Source organism: Neophocaena asiaeorientalis, unplaced genomic scaffold, assembly GCF_003031525.2.
Source record: "Neophocaena asiaeorientalis asiaeorientalis breed wild unplaced genomic scaffold, Neophocaena_asiaeorientalis_V1.1 scaffold161, whole genome shotgun sequence".
Classification (NCBI taxonomy): Eukaryota; Metazoa; Chordata; class Mammalia; order Artiodactyla; family Phocoenidae; genus Neophocaena; species Neophocaena asiaeorientalis.
This window is the reverse complement of record NW_020171987.1, coordinates 16,267-32,812: the sequence shown is the minus strand read 5'-3', so window position 1 is coordinate 32,812 and position 16,546 is coordinate 16,267. Positions and strand designations below refer to the sequence as shown.

Genomic DNA, 16,546 nt, shown 5'->3' with positions numbered 1-16,546 from the left:
TCCTGAAGCAAAAGCCATGCTGACTTTCTAGAACTACTGCTGTTTATATCAGGCAAGATAGGAAGTAAAAACTCAGGAGCCAAGGCAGCCAAAGGGGGACATAGCAGCAGAAGGAAAGCCAGCTCTACTTTCAGAGAGGAACTCTTTCACTTATTGAAATCTTTTTTTTTTTTTTTTTTTTTTTTGCATCTTTCCCTTGGTCTAGGCGATGCGTACATTGCTTCTCCCAGGTAGCTTAAAACAAAACAAAACGAACGACAAAACAGTGCAGAAACAGCTGGGAATGGAGAAAGTAGAATTGATCTTTACTAGTCCTGAAGTAATGCATTTGCCAGAATATGGTTCATGTGTGTCTTCTATACATTTACTGTGTTGATCAGCCTTGAAACTCATGTAGGAATTCAAGGAAGAAAACTCTTTATGAGTGTTCTTTAAAGAAGCTGGTGGGAGATTAAGTATTGGAAAAAAATCATTTCAGAAGTTACCTGTCTTGGGTGATGGGTAGCGATAGAGAAGGTTAATGTTATGAAGAATTTACTCCTAACTTCGTGTTCTACAGATACTGTGCTTTATGTCATGGTAAAGACTGAGAATTAGTTGAAGAATGACCTCCAGTGCCCTGGAGTGGGATTATTATGAATTTGAACCCGTGGAAACCAGTTCTTTAGAATATGCAACTCCAGGGGCAAGTTCCCTCTTGCCTCCTGCCAACCCTGTCAACTCTCATTGGAGCTCTAAGGCCATCTCTGATTGGTCAATGAGCAATCACACGGCCCCCACCTCAGAAATAGTCCACGACCCCGTGGCCACGGTAAAAGGCATGAAGGAAGAGAAAAATAAGAAAAACCAGAGAAGCAAGGCTAGGAAGAACCCTGGAAGATCAGAGAGAGAAAAAGAGGTCAGCAATTATTTTGTGCACCTACCCTGTCTTGAGCTTCCTTGCAACATGTCTGCCTGTGGCACCTGGGAGGGATCCCCCCTGAAGAGGGGCATGGTCCACCCTTGCATGGCTGGGGTTTCTCCCATGAGCTTGGCTTTGGAATCTGCCCACATTTGTGCTCACTCTTTTTCGCCATGTAGGAGAGAACACTCAAAGTATTTCAGAACAAAGTTCTAGACCTCAGTGGTTGCAAATCGTTTGAAATCCCAAAGTAAGGAGCACTGACGTCTTAGAAAAATGGAGAGCTGGCAGCTCATGCACTTTGCAGACTGTTGCAGTCACTTTGGAACACGATTTGCCTGTTCCAAACCGAAGTGCCAAACTGCAAGATTGCTGGGTCTTCAAGTTTCCAGCTTCAGCGCTTTCCTTCTGCTTCTTTGTAGTCAGCCATTCAACAAATACTTCTCAGGTGCCTATACTTGCCAAGGCACTGGGCTCAGTCACTTAGCTTGATGATGCCGTAAACACTTAGCTTGATGATGCCATAAAGAGGCAGCCCATCCCACAGAAGCACCTGATCCTTCTTAAGGCCTGTCTTAAGGTAATTGACTTCACAGGTTGTGAACAGCTCAGGGTGAGCGCAAAAAGCCTTGCCAATTTGAGTTCTGCCCCAACCATGCTACCCCGGATTAGCTGGTTATCCCCTGAACTGCACTGGGCCTTAGTTTTTTTTAATTAATAAAATGAGAGAATTAGGTGCCATGGTGCTTGGAGCATTAGTAGAGGATTAATAAGTATTTGCTGAATAAATAACGAGTAAATTTTGTTGAGAATGCCATACTTTTCCTAGCTTTTTTTTTTCCCTCCAAAGTTTCAGAATTTCATGGTTGATATTTAGATCATGTAGAAATAAAGATTATGTCAGAGTTGCTGCTTGGGTCTGTTATAAGTACGTAGTGAGGATACATCTTGTTCTTTTCTGTGTCATATTTCAAAGAGGAAATATTTCAAAGGTAAGTTTTAGTTTTATAACAGGAAGAGTTGATTCACAGGTAATTGACCCTGTTTCAATCAAGGGTCTCAGGTGTTTGCTTATATTGTGTTCTGGGGGGGGGTAGTTCTGAGACAGCCCGAGGTGGTCCTTGGCTTACGTATTTCGTGTCTCTCAGCCTGTGATGCTCACCTTGGCAACTTCAGGGTGGCTGGTTTTCATGTACTAGAGAAAGTGTCTCACCCAGTCCTCCAAACCCACCCCACCTGGTGTGAGCAAAGCTAACGGTCCTGCTCAAGGACCACTCAGGGTGGGGAAAGGCTGGCTTTGGCCTTCACAGCCGTGTATATCCGACACCTGAGGCAAGGACCCTGGCTTTGAGCGGGTCTGTGACTGAGGGGTGTGAAGATGGAGGGGAGGCTGTGGCCTGGAGACAGGCAGGGCCAGGAAAGGGGACACGCAGGAGACACCTGTGCCAGGTGCCTGAGGACCCTTTGTTCCCACCATAGCCTCACCCAGCTGGTCAAGTCTCCTTGCGCGTTTTGCTCGTCCCTCTGGAAATTGACGTTTAAGGGCCGAACTAGAAGTGAGATTTAGCTTCTTGCATTGAGCTAGAATTTCACAAAGGAATGTTACCCCCAGGGGAGCAAGTACAGGAGATTCATGCTAAAAGCAAGTAATAAATACTGGTGACATTCAGGCTCCAAAGCTGCCTCAACTCATGATTTAGTGGCAGCCCGTGAAACACAATAAAGCATTTGACTTGAAGCCAGGCTGAGGTTAGACTGCACCTTGACTTAGCAGCAGGAGTGGCCCACACGGCCCACACTTTATGCAGAACACGCACAGAATGGTTACATTTGGTTACGTAAAAGGGTTGTTCTGATTGGGCCCAGGAGTGCTAGTTAGAATGCTGGCAGCTTGTGGGAATAGCACAAGGCCTCTAATGATTAGAAATCTGACTGAGTCGGTGTTTACCCTGAAGGAGGGGGCTGCAGCCTTACTTTTGTTGCTGAGAACAGGGCACCACATTTCTTATCAGGTCAGTAACAAATTGCACTTGGGGTCCATTTTGGGAAAACCCATCACCATGCTGGTAGAGAAACAGGCAGTCTTGGAGATTCTTATAGAAGTTTTAAAAAGTTAAGACTGGGCAATTTTTCATGATTACTAAGTACACCTCATCTGGAAACACTTCCTAAGTTGTTTGAAGACGGTGTGTGATGGCTTCGCACACCTTGTGCAAACACTGACCCAGTGGCCATGTTCTGCTTTTGACTGCATGGCACACAGAAAGGGTCCTCTTTGAGTAAGGGGTCTTGGAAAGGTGGGTGAGAAGAAAACCAAGGCTAAAGCTAATTTGTAATGGGAATAATGGCTTAGGATACCAAGGGGAGGGTTTGGTGACAGAATTCAGTGGACAGTGGATGGAATCATGGTAATGGGAGAGTGGAGGTCTGGATCCATCACTGCAGAATGAACAGTGAGAAAAGCTTCTGAGACACGGACAGTCCCTTTCCTGGTATATTGGTACAGCTTAGACTTTTAATAAATAGCAGTTTTTCCTGATGCTAGAAGTTATATGTGTAAAATGTTGGAAAGTATTAAAAAGTATAAGGAAGAAAATAAAAATCATTTCCCCTCATGTTTCTTTTGTTTTTTGTTTTTGTTTTGGCTGTGTTGGGTCTTCGTTGTTGTGTGCTGGCTTTCTCTAGTTGCGGTGTGTGGGCTTCTCACTGCGGTGGCTTCTCTTGTTGCGGAGCACGGGCTCTAGGTGCGTGGGCTTCAGTAGTTGTGGCATGTGGGCTCAGTAGTTGTGGCTCACGGGCTCTAGAGCGCAGGCTCAGTAGTTGTGGCGCACGGGCTTAGTTGCTCCGCGGCATGTGGGATGTTCCCGGACCTAGGGCTCGAACCCATGTCCCCTGCATTGGCAGGTGGATTCTTAACCACCGTGCCATTAGGGAAGTCCCTCCCCTCATGGATTTTTAAAGGGAGATTTAAAAAAATTTTAAGAACGTGAATTTGGTTTTTAAGTAGGATTAAGTACTTTTTTACTGTCATAAACTATACATAACATAAAATTGACCATCTTAACCATTTTTAAGTGTACAGTTCAGTGGCATTAAGTACATTCCCATTGTTACAGAACCATCACCACCATCCATTCCCAGAACTTTTTTTTGGATTAAGTGCTTTTAAAGTGCATTGTCATTTGTTACAGGTTCCAGGGATGTAAGTAGAATCAGCATTTGGTTAAGGCAGTTTATAGGTAGCAGTGCATCCTTCTTTAAAAATCCTCCATGTTTTCTGTCTTCTAATTGTCTTTCTTTCCTCTCTCCGGCTAAGGACCAGGAGTGCCCCAGGGCATGTCCTTTGCCCCTGCAGTGTTCCACCAGAAAACTGTTTATGTAAAACTCTTGCCAACCACATCATAGACCCCAAGAAGGGCAGGGAGGGACCTTGCCTCCTTTCACAGGTGAAGAACCTGAAGTCCAGCAAGGTGACAGGTGTCTCCCAAGGCTATGCGTGACGCACATCTCCTGACCCCCTTGCCCTGTACCCCTTCCGTCCCACCAGGAGTTTTCCACACCGTTCACGCATCTCTCCATTCAAGCCTGCGCCCCAGGCTAGACTTGATATCCTGAGTGCCTGTCAGAGATAAGATGTGCCCTCAGAGACTTCAGAACTCTCTCTTGCTACAGACTTGACGGTCTTACTTCTGGGATTTTAGTCCTTCTCTCAACTGCAATTAGGGGAAGAGTCAAGTTCCCTTTGGCGCCCTGACAGAGAAAAAGCAGGTCGGCAATCCCAGGAATCTGATCACAGAGAAAGGGGTCAAATGCAGCATAAATCAGCGAGGATGCTGTCCTGAAACATCAGAAGAGGCTTCTGGGAGACGTGCAGTGACAGCCTGAGCCCCTGGCCTCCTCAGATGTCCTAGCGTAACCCCTGCATTGCTCTAGGCCAGGGCCAATCAACATGTACACCGGCTCTCCGGTCGTGTGTGCCGCTAGCTGACAGAGCAGTCCAGTGAGTCCTCTGACCCTGGGGAACGGGAGGCCTCAGCAGGGAGTAGAGATTCCAGGCATTGCTGGTTCCATTGCACAGCACACAGCCCAGCCCGCAGACCCACTCTTCACAGATGACAGTCACACTGCCGTCCCCTGGCGTGGCCCTCATCCAGAGGTCGGCTCTGTGGCCCAGGGCTGTTCTGCAGTTGGCTTAGGGTTACCACTGAGTTTGTGAACAAAATGACTCTCCAGGCATGCACTGTCTACTAACTAGCCCACCTAAGCCCGGCTGGGCTGGCACACGGTGATGGGGATGTCCCTGTGTCGGGTGGAGGGAGGGAGCGAGTGGTGAGGGGCCGGGGAGGGCTGACGGCTGCTGTCCCTGTCTCCCCGCCACCCGCAGGGGGATCAGACCGCCTTGCACCGGGCCACGGTGGTGGGGAACACCGAGGTCATCGCGGCGCTCATCCAGGAGGGCTGTGCTCTGGACCGACAGGACAAGGTGAGGAGGGAAGTGGGACGGGTCAGCCTGAGGACCCTCTTTGGGACCTGCCGAGCTCGTGAGATGCTGTCATTCCTGAGTCAGCTCTCATGCCTTAACATGAGGAAATCGGCCCAGGGTTCCTCTGAAAGAGTATCTGATATTGAATTAAAAAAAAACTCATCCCTCTGTTCTGTGGCAGCAGTGGGCAACCACATAAATATAAATGGTGAAGAAAAAAAGTCTAGAATTAGTGACCTTTGGAGGCCTGGGTGGGGGAAGGGATGTGCCCCAGCCTCTCTGTTTCCTTTTTTTTTTTTTAAAGATAACGGAGTGAGTTAATTTATTTAAACTACACTGGAAGAGAAAATAAGCAAAATCAAGTCTTTAAAAAATCCCAATGACAGTGTTTTTAAATTCTCAAACCATCTTAAAACATGGGACTTTGCAATTGAGTGCAGTCTGGCCTCTGTCCACTTTTTTTAAACAACCTTTTATTACAGTGTAACATACATATACAGAAAGGTGCACAACTAATACGTGTGCAGCTCAGTGAGTTTGCACTGCCTGAGCACATCTGTGTGAGCCCCCAGATCAAGAAGGAGGTCATTACCAGCACCCAGAAGTGTTCCCACCCGGGACCCCCTTCACTCTTCCTTCTGCTTCCTGCTTCCGGGCCACATATCCGCCACCACCATTCCCAGCATCTGGCCTTTGGTACAGCCCTCGAGACCCTAGACTTCCCCTGTGGGTGTCAGCAAATGTCAGGTCCGTGGCTTACTGTGTTGAATGAATGTCTAAGCCAGAGCCTGGACGCAGTTGGACACTGTCCCTGCACTGCCCCCAGCTGACGGCCCTGCGCCTGGCCTGGAACAGCCAGGAGGGCCTTTCCATCTCTCCTCTCTGTGCCCCGGTCTCCTCACCCCTAATCCCAGGTCCCACCCCACGCAGTTCATTGCACTTAATGTGTCTTTTTTTAATAGTAAGTTAAGCAAATACAACCTATGTTTAATGGGTTGATTTCTATTGAAAAACCATCTATTGAGGACACTCGTTTACCTTATTTACAGATAGATCACTGTTCTCAGTGCCTGCTCATTTGTTTGGGGCCCTGAGGCTTTTGGATTAAACTGGGAGAGATTAGATTTGGGGGAAGAAAAAGGAGCAGTGGAATCTACCTCTCTGCCCTTGGGGCCCTGGCTGGACTCTTCATTTGCCTGACCTTTGCAGGGTTCTCTCTGGGGCCAGAGCAGAGCAGAGGAGGCCCTCAGGGGCCGTAGAGGTGGGGAGAAAGGGGCATCGTACCTCCTGATGCTACTTTATGTTACACATGAGCTGTGCATGGGCCCTGGAGCCTTTCTCACCCTGGGTTCCTGGAGAGACTCAAGCCCTAATGCCTGAAGTCATCCATTGTAATACATCCTAAATCTAGACCGCACCCGGAACGGTACTTGTTAGGTACCGTTTCTGGAAGAGTGGAGAAACTGACCACTCAAATCACCGCCTGGGTTCTGTGGTTCAGGTGAGAAGCCCCGGCGGAGAAAGGCCCCTGCTTGTGCCCTGAAGTACCGTGTGCTCTGTTGACGGCAGTGAGACGGATCAGGCCCAGCTGATGTGCTTTCTCCTGTGTGTGCTCCCCAGGACGGGAACACGGCCCTGCACGAAGCGTCCTGGCACGGTTTCAGCCAGTCTGCCAAGCTGCTCGTTAAAGCAGGAGCCAACGTGCTTGCCAAGAACAAGGTGAGGCCCGGCAGGTGCTAGATCCCCTCGGCCACAGGTGAGGACATCCCGCCTGCCTTCCCGGCGGGAGCCTCCTCTCGCTGAGCAGGGCGAGGGCTCAGGGCCGCGGAACCTGGTGGGAATTGAAAGCTTGCAGCTCCTCGGTGGGAGTGATGCACAGGGTCCACGTGGGGGGAAGGAGGACCTACCTGGGGCCCCGGCCTCCCGTGAGCGCTGCGGCTTCCCTACTGTCCCGTCGGTCTGTGAGTGTGCGGTTGAGGGGGCCAGCCCTGTCCTGCGGGGACAGGAAAGGACAGCAGCCTCTCCTCTCTCTCGTTGTCCTCTGTCACCCCTCTCTCCTCTGTCCCTCTCCTTCCGTGCTCGTTATTAGTGTGTCCCTGGACTAGTTTAGAAGCCTCACAGCAGACTGACCCATCTGCCTGGGGCCTCCCCAGAGTGGCCTCGGCCTCTGTTGCTGTTGTCTCTCTGGGAGAGCTTGGCGTGTACCTCCTGCACAGCAGTGTGGGCTCACCGTCCCCTCCTGCTGCCCCCTCCCTCGGGGGTACCCTGTTCCTTTCTGCCCACTGACCTCCAGCCCAGTCCCCACAGGCCCATCGGGTAGTTTTTTAGAGGGCTCTCTTGGACTGCACACAGCTCTGTGCTGTGTTGACTGGTGAAATGTTTCTCATGGTTCCCTCAGGGGCCGAAAGCTTGAGGAAAGCAGCAAGCCATGCATCGTAACACCTCCAGTAATGCCTGGCTCACTGCCCGGCACGCTGGTGGCTCTCCATTTCTTCCAGGTGGTACATGGTCTGGAACATTATACCAACTCGAAGTAGGTGGTTTCCAGTTAATGGATAGGGAGGCCTAAGCTGGGAGCTAGTAGTCTTTTGTAAGATACGTGATTCGTTTGTGACACAATTAGGGCCGTAAACCAGCCCTGGTGGGTCTCCATCACACTCCCTCCTGTCCCCTGCAGGGCCCCAAAAGTATTGTGTGGGAAGCCATGTGTCCTCTCTCTAGATAAAGCAGCAGGGGCTGTTGGAAGCACAGGTGAGGTGCCATCCCAGAAGAGGGACTTCTATTCTGCACCAGCCACAGCCTCTGGGGAAGCCTCTAGAAGGTCCTTCTTTTTTTTTTTTCCCCCAGCTTTATTGAGGTATAATCGACAAATAAAATCGTAAGATATTCAAAGTGTACAACCTGATGATTTGATAATTCCCAGGGGTTAATGAACACATTGATCACCTCACATTTACCTTTTGTGTGTGTGTGAGAACATTTAAGTTTCCAATTAGCAAGTTTCAATTATAGAAGACAGTGTTATCAGCTGTGGTCACCACGTTATGCCTTAGATCCTCAGGCCTTGTTCATCTTATAGCTGAAAGTTTATACCTTTTTACCAACCTCTGTGTATTTCCCCACACCCCAGCTTCTGGCAGCCGCTTTTCTACTGTTTCTACCAGTCCATCTTTTTTTTTAGATTCCGCTAGACGTGAAATCATACGGTATTTGTCTTTCCCTAACTTATTTCACTTGGTGTATTGCCCTAGATTCACCCATGTTGTCGCAAATGACAGGATTTCTTTCTTTTTTAAAGGCTGAATAATATTCCATTGTATAAGAAAGGTCCTTACTCGGCAAAGTATAGCAGCCCTTATCTGGGAGATCAGTACTCATTACTCAGGGTGGGGAAAATGCCTGCTATGTATATCTACCTAGGTCACAGTTGTTTTTAATTTCAGGTTTTGACGTTGCAGGCTTTTGCATCTGACATCTTTCACTTTGTACAGTGGTTTTGAGAGTCTTTTATATTGTTTCGTGTGTGATTAGTTCATTCCTTTTTATTGCTGAGTAACGTTCCATTGTATGGATGTACCACAATCTGTATTCTAACCCATATCTTTTCATTTTCTTTGTCCAAATGCTTTTCAGCATAATTGATTTTTTTTATTGGCAAAGTAAATTTTGGTATATTTCTACAGCCATCAGATTTCTTTTATTTCAGTCATTTATTCAACACATTTAATGACTCCCACGAAGCCAGCAGCTTTGAGACAACCTTCTCTATGTGCACTGAGAATCATACCAAGCCGAGCCCTGAGCCTTGCCACAGGGAGCAGAGTGTTTAAAACACGGGCAGACCCTTCATTTTGGAAGATTAAGCTAGCAGTGGTTCTCTACCCGGCTGCGCTTTAAAATCTCCCGGGAAACTTTAAAAACACGGGGAGAGGGGAGAAAACCAAACCCACCTGATGACTAGGCCTGGGGTGACCAGCTGTACCGTTTTTGCCCTGAGTTGGGGGCAGAGTTTCCCAGCATGCCGGCCTTTCAGCGCCTACACCCAAGCGGCCTGGCCCCACCCCCTGGGGCGGGGCCATCAGAGTTGCGTCTGCGCACTGGTCTATTTAAAGCCCCCCACCCCCACCCCAGGTGACTCCAGACTGCAGCCGAGGGTTGATGACCGACGAACGAGCTTCCGCAACTCTCGGGCTTAGAACTCACCAGGTTCCTGGAGGTAACAGCAGGGAAGGAAGACTCTGCCCAGGCTGGTTAGAGCTAAGCTGGTGAAAGGGGAGTGAGTGACCCAGCAGCACACAGTTTTCCTTTATTTTTAAAAACTCATTCGTCTTTTTAAAGGGAAGGAATATAAACCATCCTTGAGTATGGGCAGACAGTGCTGTGTGATCCAGAGAGGAGTAAAGCAGGCCAGGGAAAAGCCCTAAACAGGCAGGCTGATAGCTCTGAGCCCGCAGCTGCAGGCCTGACGCAGCTTTTAAGCTCAGCAGAACAAACATTGAGCTTATGTATTTAATCTCCTGAGTCCTTGCAGGCTGACACCAAATCACGTTGCCTGTTTCTCTTGTTGCTTTTCTAGGCGTTAGCAGCAGCCTTGCAGGCCTTATTCCCATAGTTTCAAAGAGTTCTCTTGCCAAAAATTCTTTCTGCAACGTTACTGTGGACATGATTCTGACCTTTGGTTGCTATTTTGACCTTGAAGGTAGAGTCCAGAAGCAAGAGGGTCTCTGTGTGGGAAGTGACAGATGCAGTTGTATTATGCAGTGGAGGCCTTGTCCGTAGTTCAAATTTTGATGTTTCAAGAAAAACCCAAGATTTAAAAAGGCTTGCAAATTCTGTTAACCTTTAGCCTGCAGTGTCGGATGTGGCCTGTTTGCCTTCCTGACTCTGTTGGTAGGGTAGCCAACCAACAGCCACCCTAACACAGCTCTCCTCTGTGTTCCTCTTGTCGCTAAGAGGAACAACCTCGTGCACAGCACTCTGCCATTCAGAAGATGCTCTCCTAGGCTCTCCGAATCAGTCCTCACAGCCTCAGCATGTAGGAGTCACGCTCCATTTTACAGGTAAGGAATCCAATTAAGAGCCTTGCCCAGTAGCTTGCAACGAGTTAAGTGGCAGAGCCAGGATCTTGGAACCAAGGTTTCTATGAGCGATGTGACTCTTCTGCCCGTTTGGATTCCCAATTAAATGTTCTTGCCACTGAAGCCCTGGGACCACCGATCGGGAAGCAGAGAACGTGAGCCTTGACTCTTCTGTGAGTAAGCCTCGGCCCCCGGCAAGGCCTGCCCGGTACAGGCCCGCGGAGGAGGGGTTGCTAACGTGTGCTTCCTTCTGTCTGCTTCCCTCCCAGGCGGGGAACACGGCTCTGCACCTGGCCTGCCAGAATAGCCACGCCCAGAGCACACGCGTCCTCCTGCTGGGCGGCTCCCGCGCGGACCTCAAAAATAACGTGGGTGGACAAAACCGACCTCCCTCGCGCTCTCTCATGTCGCCTCGGAAAGTAACCCTGCAAGCATGCTAGAGTATTCACATGTAGACAGTAAAAAGGGTTCGGGGACTGCCGAGAAAGTATTCGTTTTTTGCTAATTCCTAAGGGGTCCTTTAGGGGGATGGGAAGAGGACTCAACACTCGGAAACACTGCTTTTCTCCCATCCTTGCTCCCTCGCCCCTCAGCCTTGCAGTCTGTTTTATTGAGCACAGCAGGTGTCTAGCATATGAGTTTAGGAACGAAGCTAATTGTTTTCAGGAAGCCTCTGCCCGCAGAGGCTTCCTGAAAACTCTTAGCAAATATTGGTTGATGCTATACCCGGGAGGCCTTCTGATGCTCTATGCCCGGCGTCTACAAATCCATTACTGAGGCACCCTTGGGATGAGCTGATGGGCCAGTAGTTCTTAGAGGTGCCTGACCTGAAAGGTGCCGTGGGTCTCCCTCCTCCCTCCACAGAGCTGCATTTCCTTCATGAAGCCCGTGCCTCAGCCATGTGACAAGAGAATCTGAGGCTTCTCTCAAAAATGGCTTTAGCCGGGGCCCCCCTGATTGGGGGCAGGCTCATCTAAAGTGGTTCTGAGAATGCTCTGAACTTCAGCTTTGAGCTTGGTTCCTTCTTAATCCGGGGGGAGAAGGTTGTACTGACGGCCGGCATCTCTAGACAGAACTGGAGCTTGAACAGAAACGCCTGCAGAAGGTCACCACGTTGTCTCCAGTTCTGCTGTTTTCTCTCTGGGAGCAGGACTAAGGAAAGTCCTGATCCCCAGTTTTTCTGAATGCCCTGTTTCATGCTCAGCAATTGCTTCCTCATCAGCTCCCTAGACTACATTTCTCCCCATGGGATACTGGGGTCCTACTAAAATGGGATGCACTTGAATTTTTTAGAGTACATGCTCTTAAAGTCCAGTGGCTCACCCTGCTCTCCTGGCCCTCTCAGCCATGATGGGTCTGTGATGGGAAAGTCTCATTTCCAAAGCAGTGCTGTTGGTCTTAATCAGGGTACTCCAGAGCAGAGCCTTCGGGTCTTAGGAGAGGCTGGGGTCAGCGGAGTCTTAGTAAATGCCAGCTAAGCAGAGCCTCCCTTAGCTCTTGCGAAGGTCTCATGGGGAGCAGGCATCCAGTGGATGAAACCTGAAACAGTCTGCATGGTGGGGAAAAAGCAGGGCTGCAGACAGAAAAGGGCTGTGAGTTGTGGAGTGAGCATCTGTGATAAAGGAGATGCTTACAATTCAGGCTGTTACCTTCTAAAGAATATATGCTAGCCTGCCAGCTTTTAAATGATATTTTCTTTTTATCTTCTCTGTTTTGTAACTGCTCAGACTGTGCTTAGAGTTTGATTTCTGTCCGCAGGCAGGCGACACCTGTTTGCACGTTGCTGCGCGCTATAATCACTTGTCCATCATTAAGCTCCTCCTCAGTGCTTTCTGTTCTGTCCATGAAAAGAACCAGGTCAGTGCATGTGTTCTCCCCATGGTTAACCTGCAGGTGTGTTGGCACAGACGGGAGCAGAGGCTGCTGGGGGGCGGTGTCCTTTCCCAGCCTGGGACTTGGCCAGTGCTGGCCTTTGCAGGAACCATGGAGTTCCTGTGGCCCTGGTTTATCTGGCCTCCTGGAGAAAGCATGCCCTTAGCATTCCAGTTCATATCACCACATTTGCATAGTGAACATTTTCTGGAGATCCTGCTGTGGGTTTTGTTTTTAGTGTGATTTTTAAAAAGGAAACCCACAAGAAAGAGTGGCTTAGTAAATAAGGAAGGGCATTAGGTGTCTCATGACTCCTGAGTTCTCTTACCTGAATTGCCACCTTTATGTGAGCTGAGGGAGTCTCTCTTTTCTGTAAAGTTCGGCACCTGATCAGTATCTACGCCATATACTTGGGGTTTCGAAATCTGTGATTATTAGTGTCCTGTGGAAATGTGATTTTCGTAGTTACTTGGAGTTTTAAAAAGTTGTCTTGTTATTTATTGATACCTATACCTAAGTGATGCATTGTTTGACTTTTCTGAGTTTGGGTACGTAAATCTGAAATTAAAAAAAAAAAGTTAGATTGTGATTCAGATTAAAAATACCCTATAATGGTGGTTACTGACCCTGGCCGCATATTAGAATCAACAGAGGATTTAAAAATACCATTCCTGAGTCCCACTGCAATATAAATGATCAGAACATCTTGGGGTGAGGTCCAGGCAATGGTATTTTTTTTTGTTGTTGTTGTTGTTTGTGTGTGTGTGGTACGCAGGCCTCTCACCATTGTGGCCTCTCCCGTTGTGGAGCACAGGCTCCGGACGAGCAGGCTCAGTGGCCATGGCTCACGGGCCCAGCCGCTCCGCGACATGTGGGATCTTCCCGGACCGGGGCACGAACCCGTGTCCTCTGCATCGGCAGGCGGACTCAACCACTGTGCCACCAGGGAAGCCCAGGCAATGGTATTTTTAAAAAGCTCCTGGCCTGAGTGCAGACAGGATTGAGAACCACTGACCTAATAGCTAAATTCTGTCATTCTCCAGCCTCGCCATGGACTCTAGATTCATCAGGTTACCCCAAACAGCCCTAGCCAACCAGTGCTGCTTCTCAACCTGGGTGGTATATTACAGTCACCTGCCAGCTTTGGGAAATCATCAGACCCAAGCCACACTCCAGGCCAATTAAATCAGTGTCTGTGTGGGACCCAGGCATCAGTAGTTTTTAAGGCTTCCCAGCTGATTCCAATGAGCAGGCGAGACTGGAAACCACTGCTCCAGAGCTTCCCTCAAAACACACAACCAGGTGACTCAGGAATGAAATGAACACTTTCTTCGGCTACTTACCAGAGAAGGAGGGCCTTGGGATGGCGGGATTTTCATGCTTTACTTGTTCACCTGCCAGGAACGAATGAATGATTTAACTTTTATATTGGTCTGACTTATTTATGTCATTCTGTTTGGGAATTAAAAACAGTTTGCATGTGGAACTGGCCCACCAAGCTGCATTTGACATAGCCTTCTTTCACAGTTGATTAAAATATTTTTTTGTTAAAAACAACAACAAAAAACTTACAGGCTATTTGGTAAGAGTTTGAAAACATCTGGTGTTAAGCGAATACTGATTCTCAGTGACTCCACCCAAACAAAATACCCTGGCCTGCAGGATGATTCCAGGTGGCCCTTTCACATCCCTGAGGATGGCTGCAGGGCTGGGATATTACTCCAGGGCCTGTGCAAGTAGCCATCTTCGAAGCTTCTGCTCATTCTAATTCAGAAACCAAGGGGTTCTCTGCCCACCCCCTGCCTGGGCAGAGGGACAGGGTCCAGAGCTCCTGGCTACCAGCCTGTGATCCTGCCTTTCAGGTCAGGTCCCACCATTCTCAACAACCCAGGCCCAGCATGACTTTGCCCCCTTGCCTTTAATCCTGTCCTGTGATTTCTGGCATCTCCACTCAGAAAGGAATGTGGTATTCGTGCATAAGTTCATTCAGTCGCAGAGTCTCTTTTAAAAGAGCCACATTTAAACAAGGTCCTACTGTATAGCACAGGGAACGATATTCAATATCCTGTGATAAACCATAATGGAAAGGAACGTGAAAAAGAATGTATTTATAAAATGGAATCATTTTGCCATACGGTAGAAATTATCACAGCATTGTACATCAGCTATCCTTCAATAAATAAATTTTAAAAATAAAAAATGAAGTATGGTTAAAAATAATAAAAGAACCACATAACACTTTAGCCAAGGTCAGTCAGTGTAAGACAGATTTTAGTTTGACTTTGAAAAGCCACCGCCAGGCCATGGAATTAAAAAGCCAGAGGCCTGTGGGCCACAATCCGATGGGGTTTAGCCGGCTTTCTTCTGATTAATTTCAGGCTGGAGACACAGCACTTCATATTGCTGCTGCCCTAAATCACAAGAAGGTGGTTAAAATCCTACTGGAAGCCGGAGCAGATGGGACCATTGTCAATAACGTAAGTGGAGTTGCAACAGTGGTTTCCAAAGGTGTTCCCACCCCTTTCTGGATCAGGGCCTGTTGTTGCTGCCCCACCCCCTGCGGACTCCAGAGCACAGCCTCACCCAGGCTCGCTCGGGAAGACCATGCAGCGGCACTGACCCCACGATCCTGGGGCCCGCGGGGGCGGACTTGAGGGGCCCTTGCTCTCAGCAGCCCCACGAGTTACAAACCCTGAGGGCTCATCTTCAGACAACTCAGCGAGCATGTCCTGGCATGAAACAGGGTCAGGGGTGTGTAAGTAAACTGGCAAGTGGATGTTACCGAAAGTGAGTTCCAGGCCTTTTAAACAGATGTGGTCCTCAGAAAAATGGCCACCAGGCTAATCTTCCTCAAAACTCCAGCTGCTTTCTCTCTAAAATCACCTTCTCTCACGCCCTCTCTCTCAATGTCTCCCTCCTCCCCTCCCCCTCTCATCCTATAGCAGGTACCAGCTCAGGCACCCTCTCTTCCTCGAGGTTGGCCTGTGATCTCTGTGCTCCTGAAATTGCACAGACTCGGGGGGCACTGGGGGTGGAACAGTTGTCTGGGGAGTTGGGGGTGTCGAGGCTGGTAGTCCCCCTCCCAGCTTTAGTACCTGGATTGGTGGTACCTCTCCCATGATGCCATGAGCACCTTTCCCTTCCTTTGAATCCCACTGTTTTCAACTCCTGGTCTGGGCTTTAATCTCCCTAGAGTCTGTGTTATGGCCATAGCTTCCTAAGTGTTTTTCACAGTCCAGTTCCTGAGACTCTGTGGCTGGGCCCTGATCTGCCCTTCCAGGTGTTTTCTCCATTGTACTCCCGGAAGATGTATCGCTTGGCTGGATTTTTATGATGCTTTGTGTTTTCTCAAGTGACATGTTCCACCTTGACCCCATCTGTTTTGTTTTGTTTACCTCCCTCAATCCCCTTTCCAGGAAGCCTTCCTGGGTGAGCAGTGCCCCTGACCATTGTCTCTTAGAACACCTACTGCTCACCTGGTCAGCACTTACCCCGTGTGCCTGTGTCCTCAGGTGTGACTGGGCTCCCCGTTGGATGAGACTCGAGCAGGACCATGTCACATGCACGGTTGTGTTTCGCTGAGCACATTTGTAGGTGCTGGTGTGACCGGGTTGCTAGCTCCTGGGAGAGCTGTCCCCGCTGGGCTGTGCATGCGTGGGGCTGGTGTTCCGTACTCACTGGTCCTCCCTTTGCCTTTCCTTAGGCAGGCCGGACTCCACTGGAGACTGCCCGCTACCACAATAATCCGGAAGTTGCTCTCCTCCTCACTAAAGCGCCCCAGGTAGGATTTTTTGCATTTTCCATTGTATTGATTATGCGGGGTCTGCAGGGTCATTGGGATTCCCCGGTTGCCATCTACTGAAGCCAATTCAGACCAACTTAAGAAGGGGACAGATGGGCTTACTGTCCAGGCAGCAGGAAGTGTAGGAATCCACATGAGCCTCCAAGATACCTGGAACCAGAGATCTCAGGCCCAGCAGGCTGTTCTCATACATGGGCATCATTTCCTCTCTGTGGCTGGATCATTGTCACAACCAGTTTCCTGAATCATAATTTCCCAGCCAGGGAAAAGATCCAGTTTAAAATGTCATAGGAGGGGGCTTCCCTGGTGGCGCGGTGGTTGAGAGTTCACCTGCCGATGCAGGGGACACGGGTTTGTGGCCCCGGTCGGGGAAGATCCCACATGCTGCGGAGCGGCTAGGCCCGCGAGCC

At 49.2% G+C, this 16,546-nt stretch overlaps 1 protein-coding gene across 1 annotated transcript in view; it reads left to right on the top strand.

The window, feature by feature from the left end:
* LOC112401229 (ankyrin repeat domain-containing protein 6) overlaps positions 1-16,546 on the top strand; it is a gene marked incomplete at its 3' end in the record, with an annotated part of 104,222 nt that overhangs the window by 80,935 nt on the left and 6,741 nt on the right. Inside the window, exons 4-9 of the mRNA XM_024747323.1 lie at positions 5,286-5,384; positions 7,005-7,103; positions 10,732-10,830; positions 12,221-12,319; positions 14,713-14,811; positions 16,038-16,115. Of these exons, the coding sequence (XP_024603091.1) occupies positions 5,286-5,384; positions 7,005-7,103; positions 10,732-10,830; positions 12,221-12,319; positions 14,713-14,811; positions 16,038-16,115 (573 nt within the window). The remainder of the gene's footprint in view (positions 1-5,285; positions 5,385-7,004; positions 7,104-10,731; positions 10,831-12,220; positions 12,320-14,712; positions 14,812-16,037; positions 16,116-16,546) is intronic.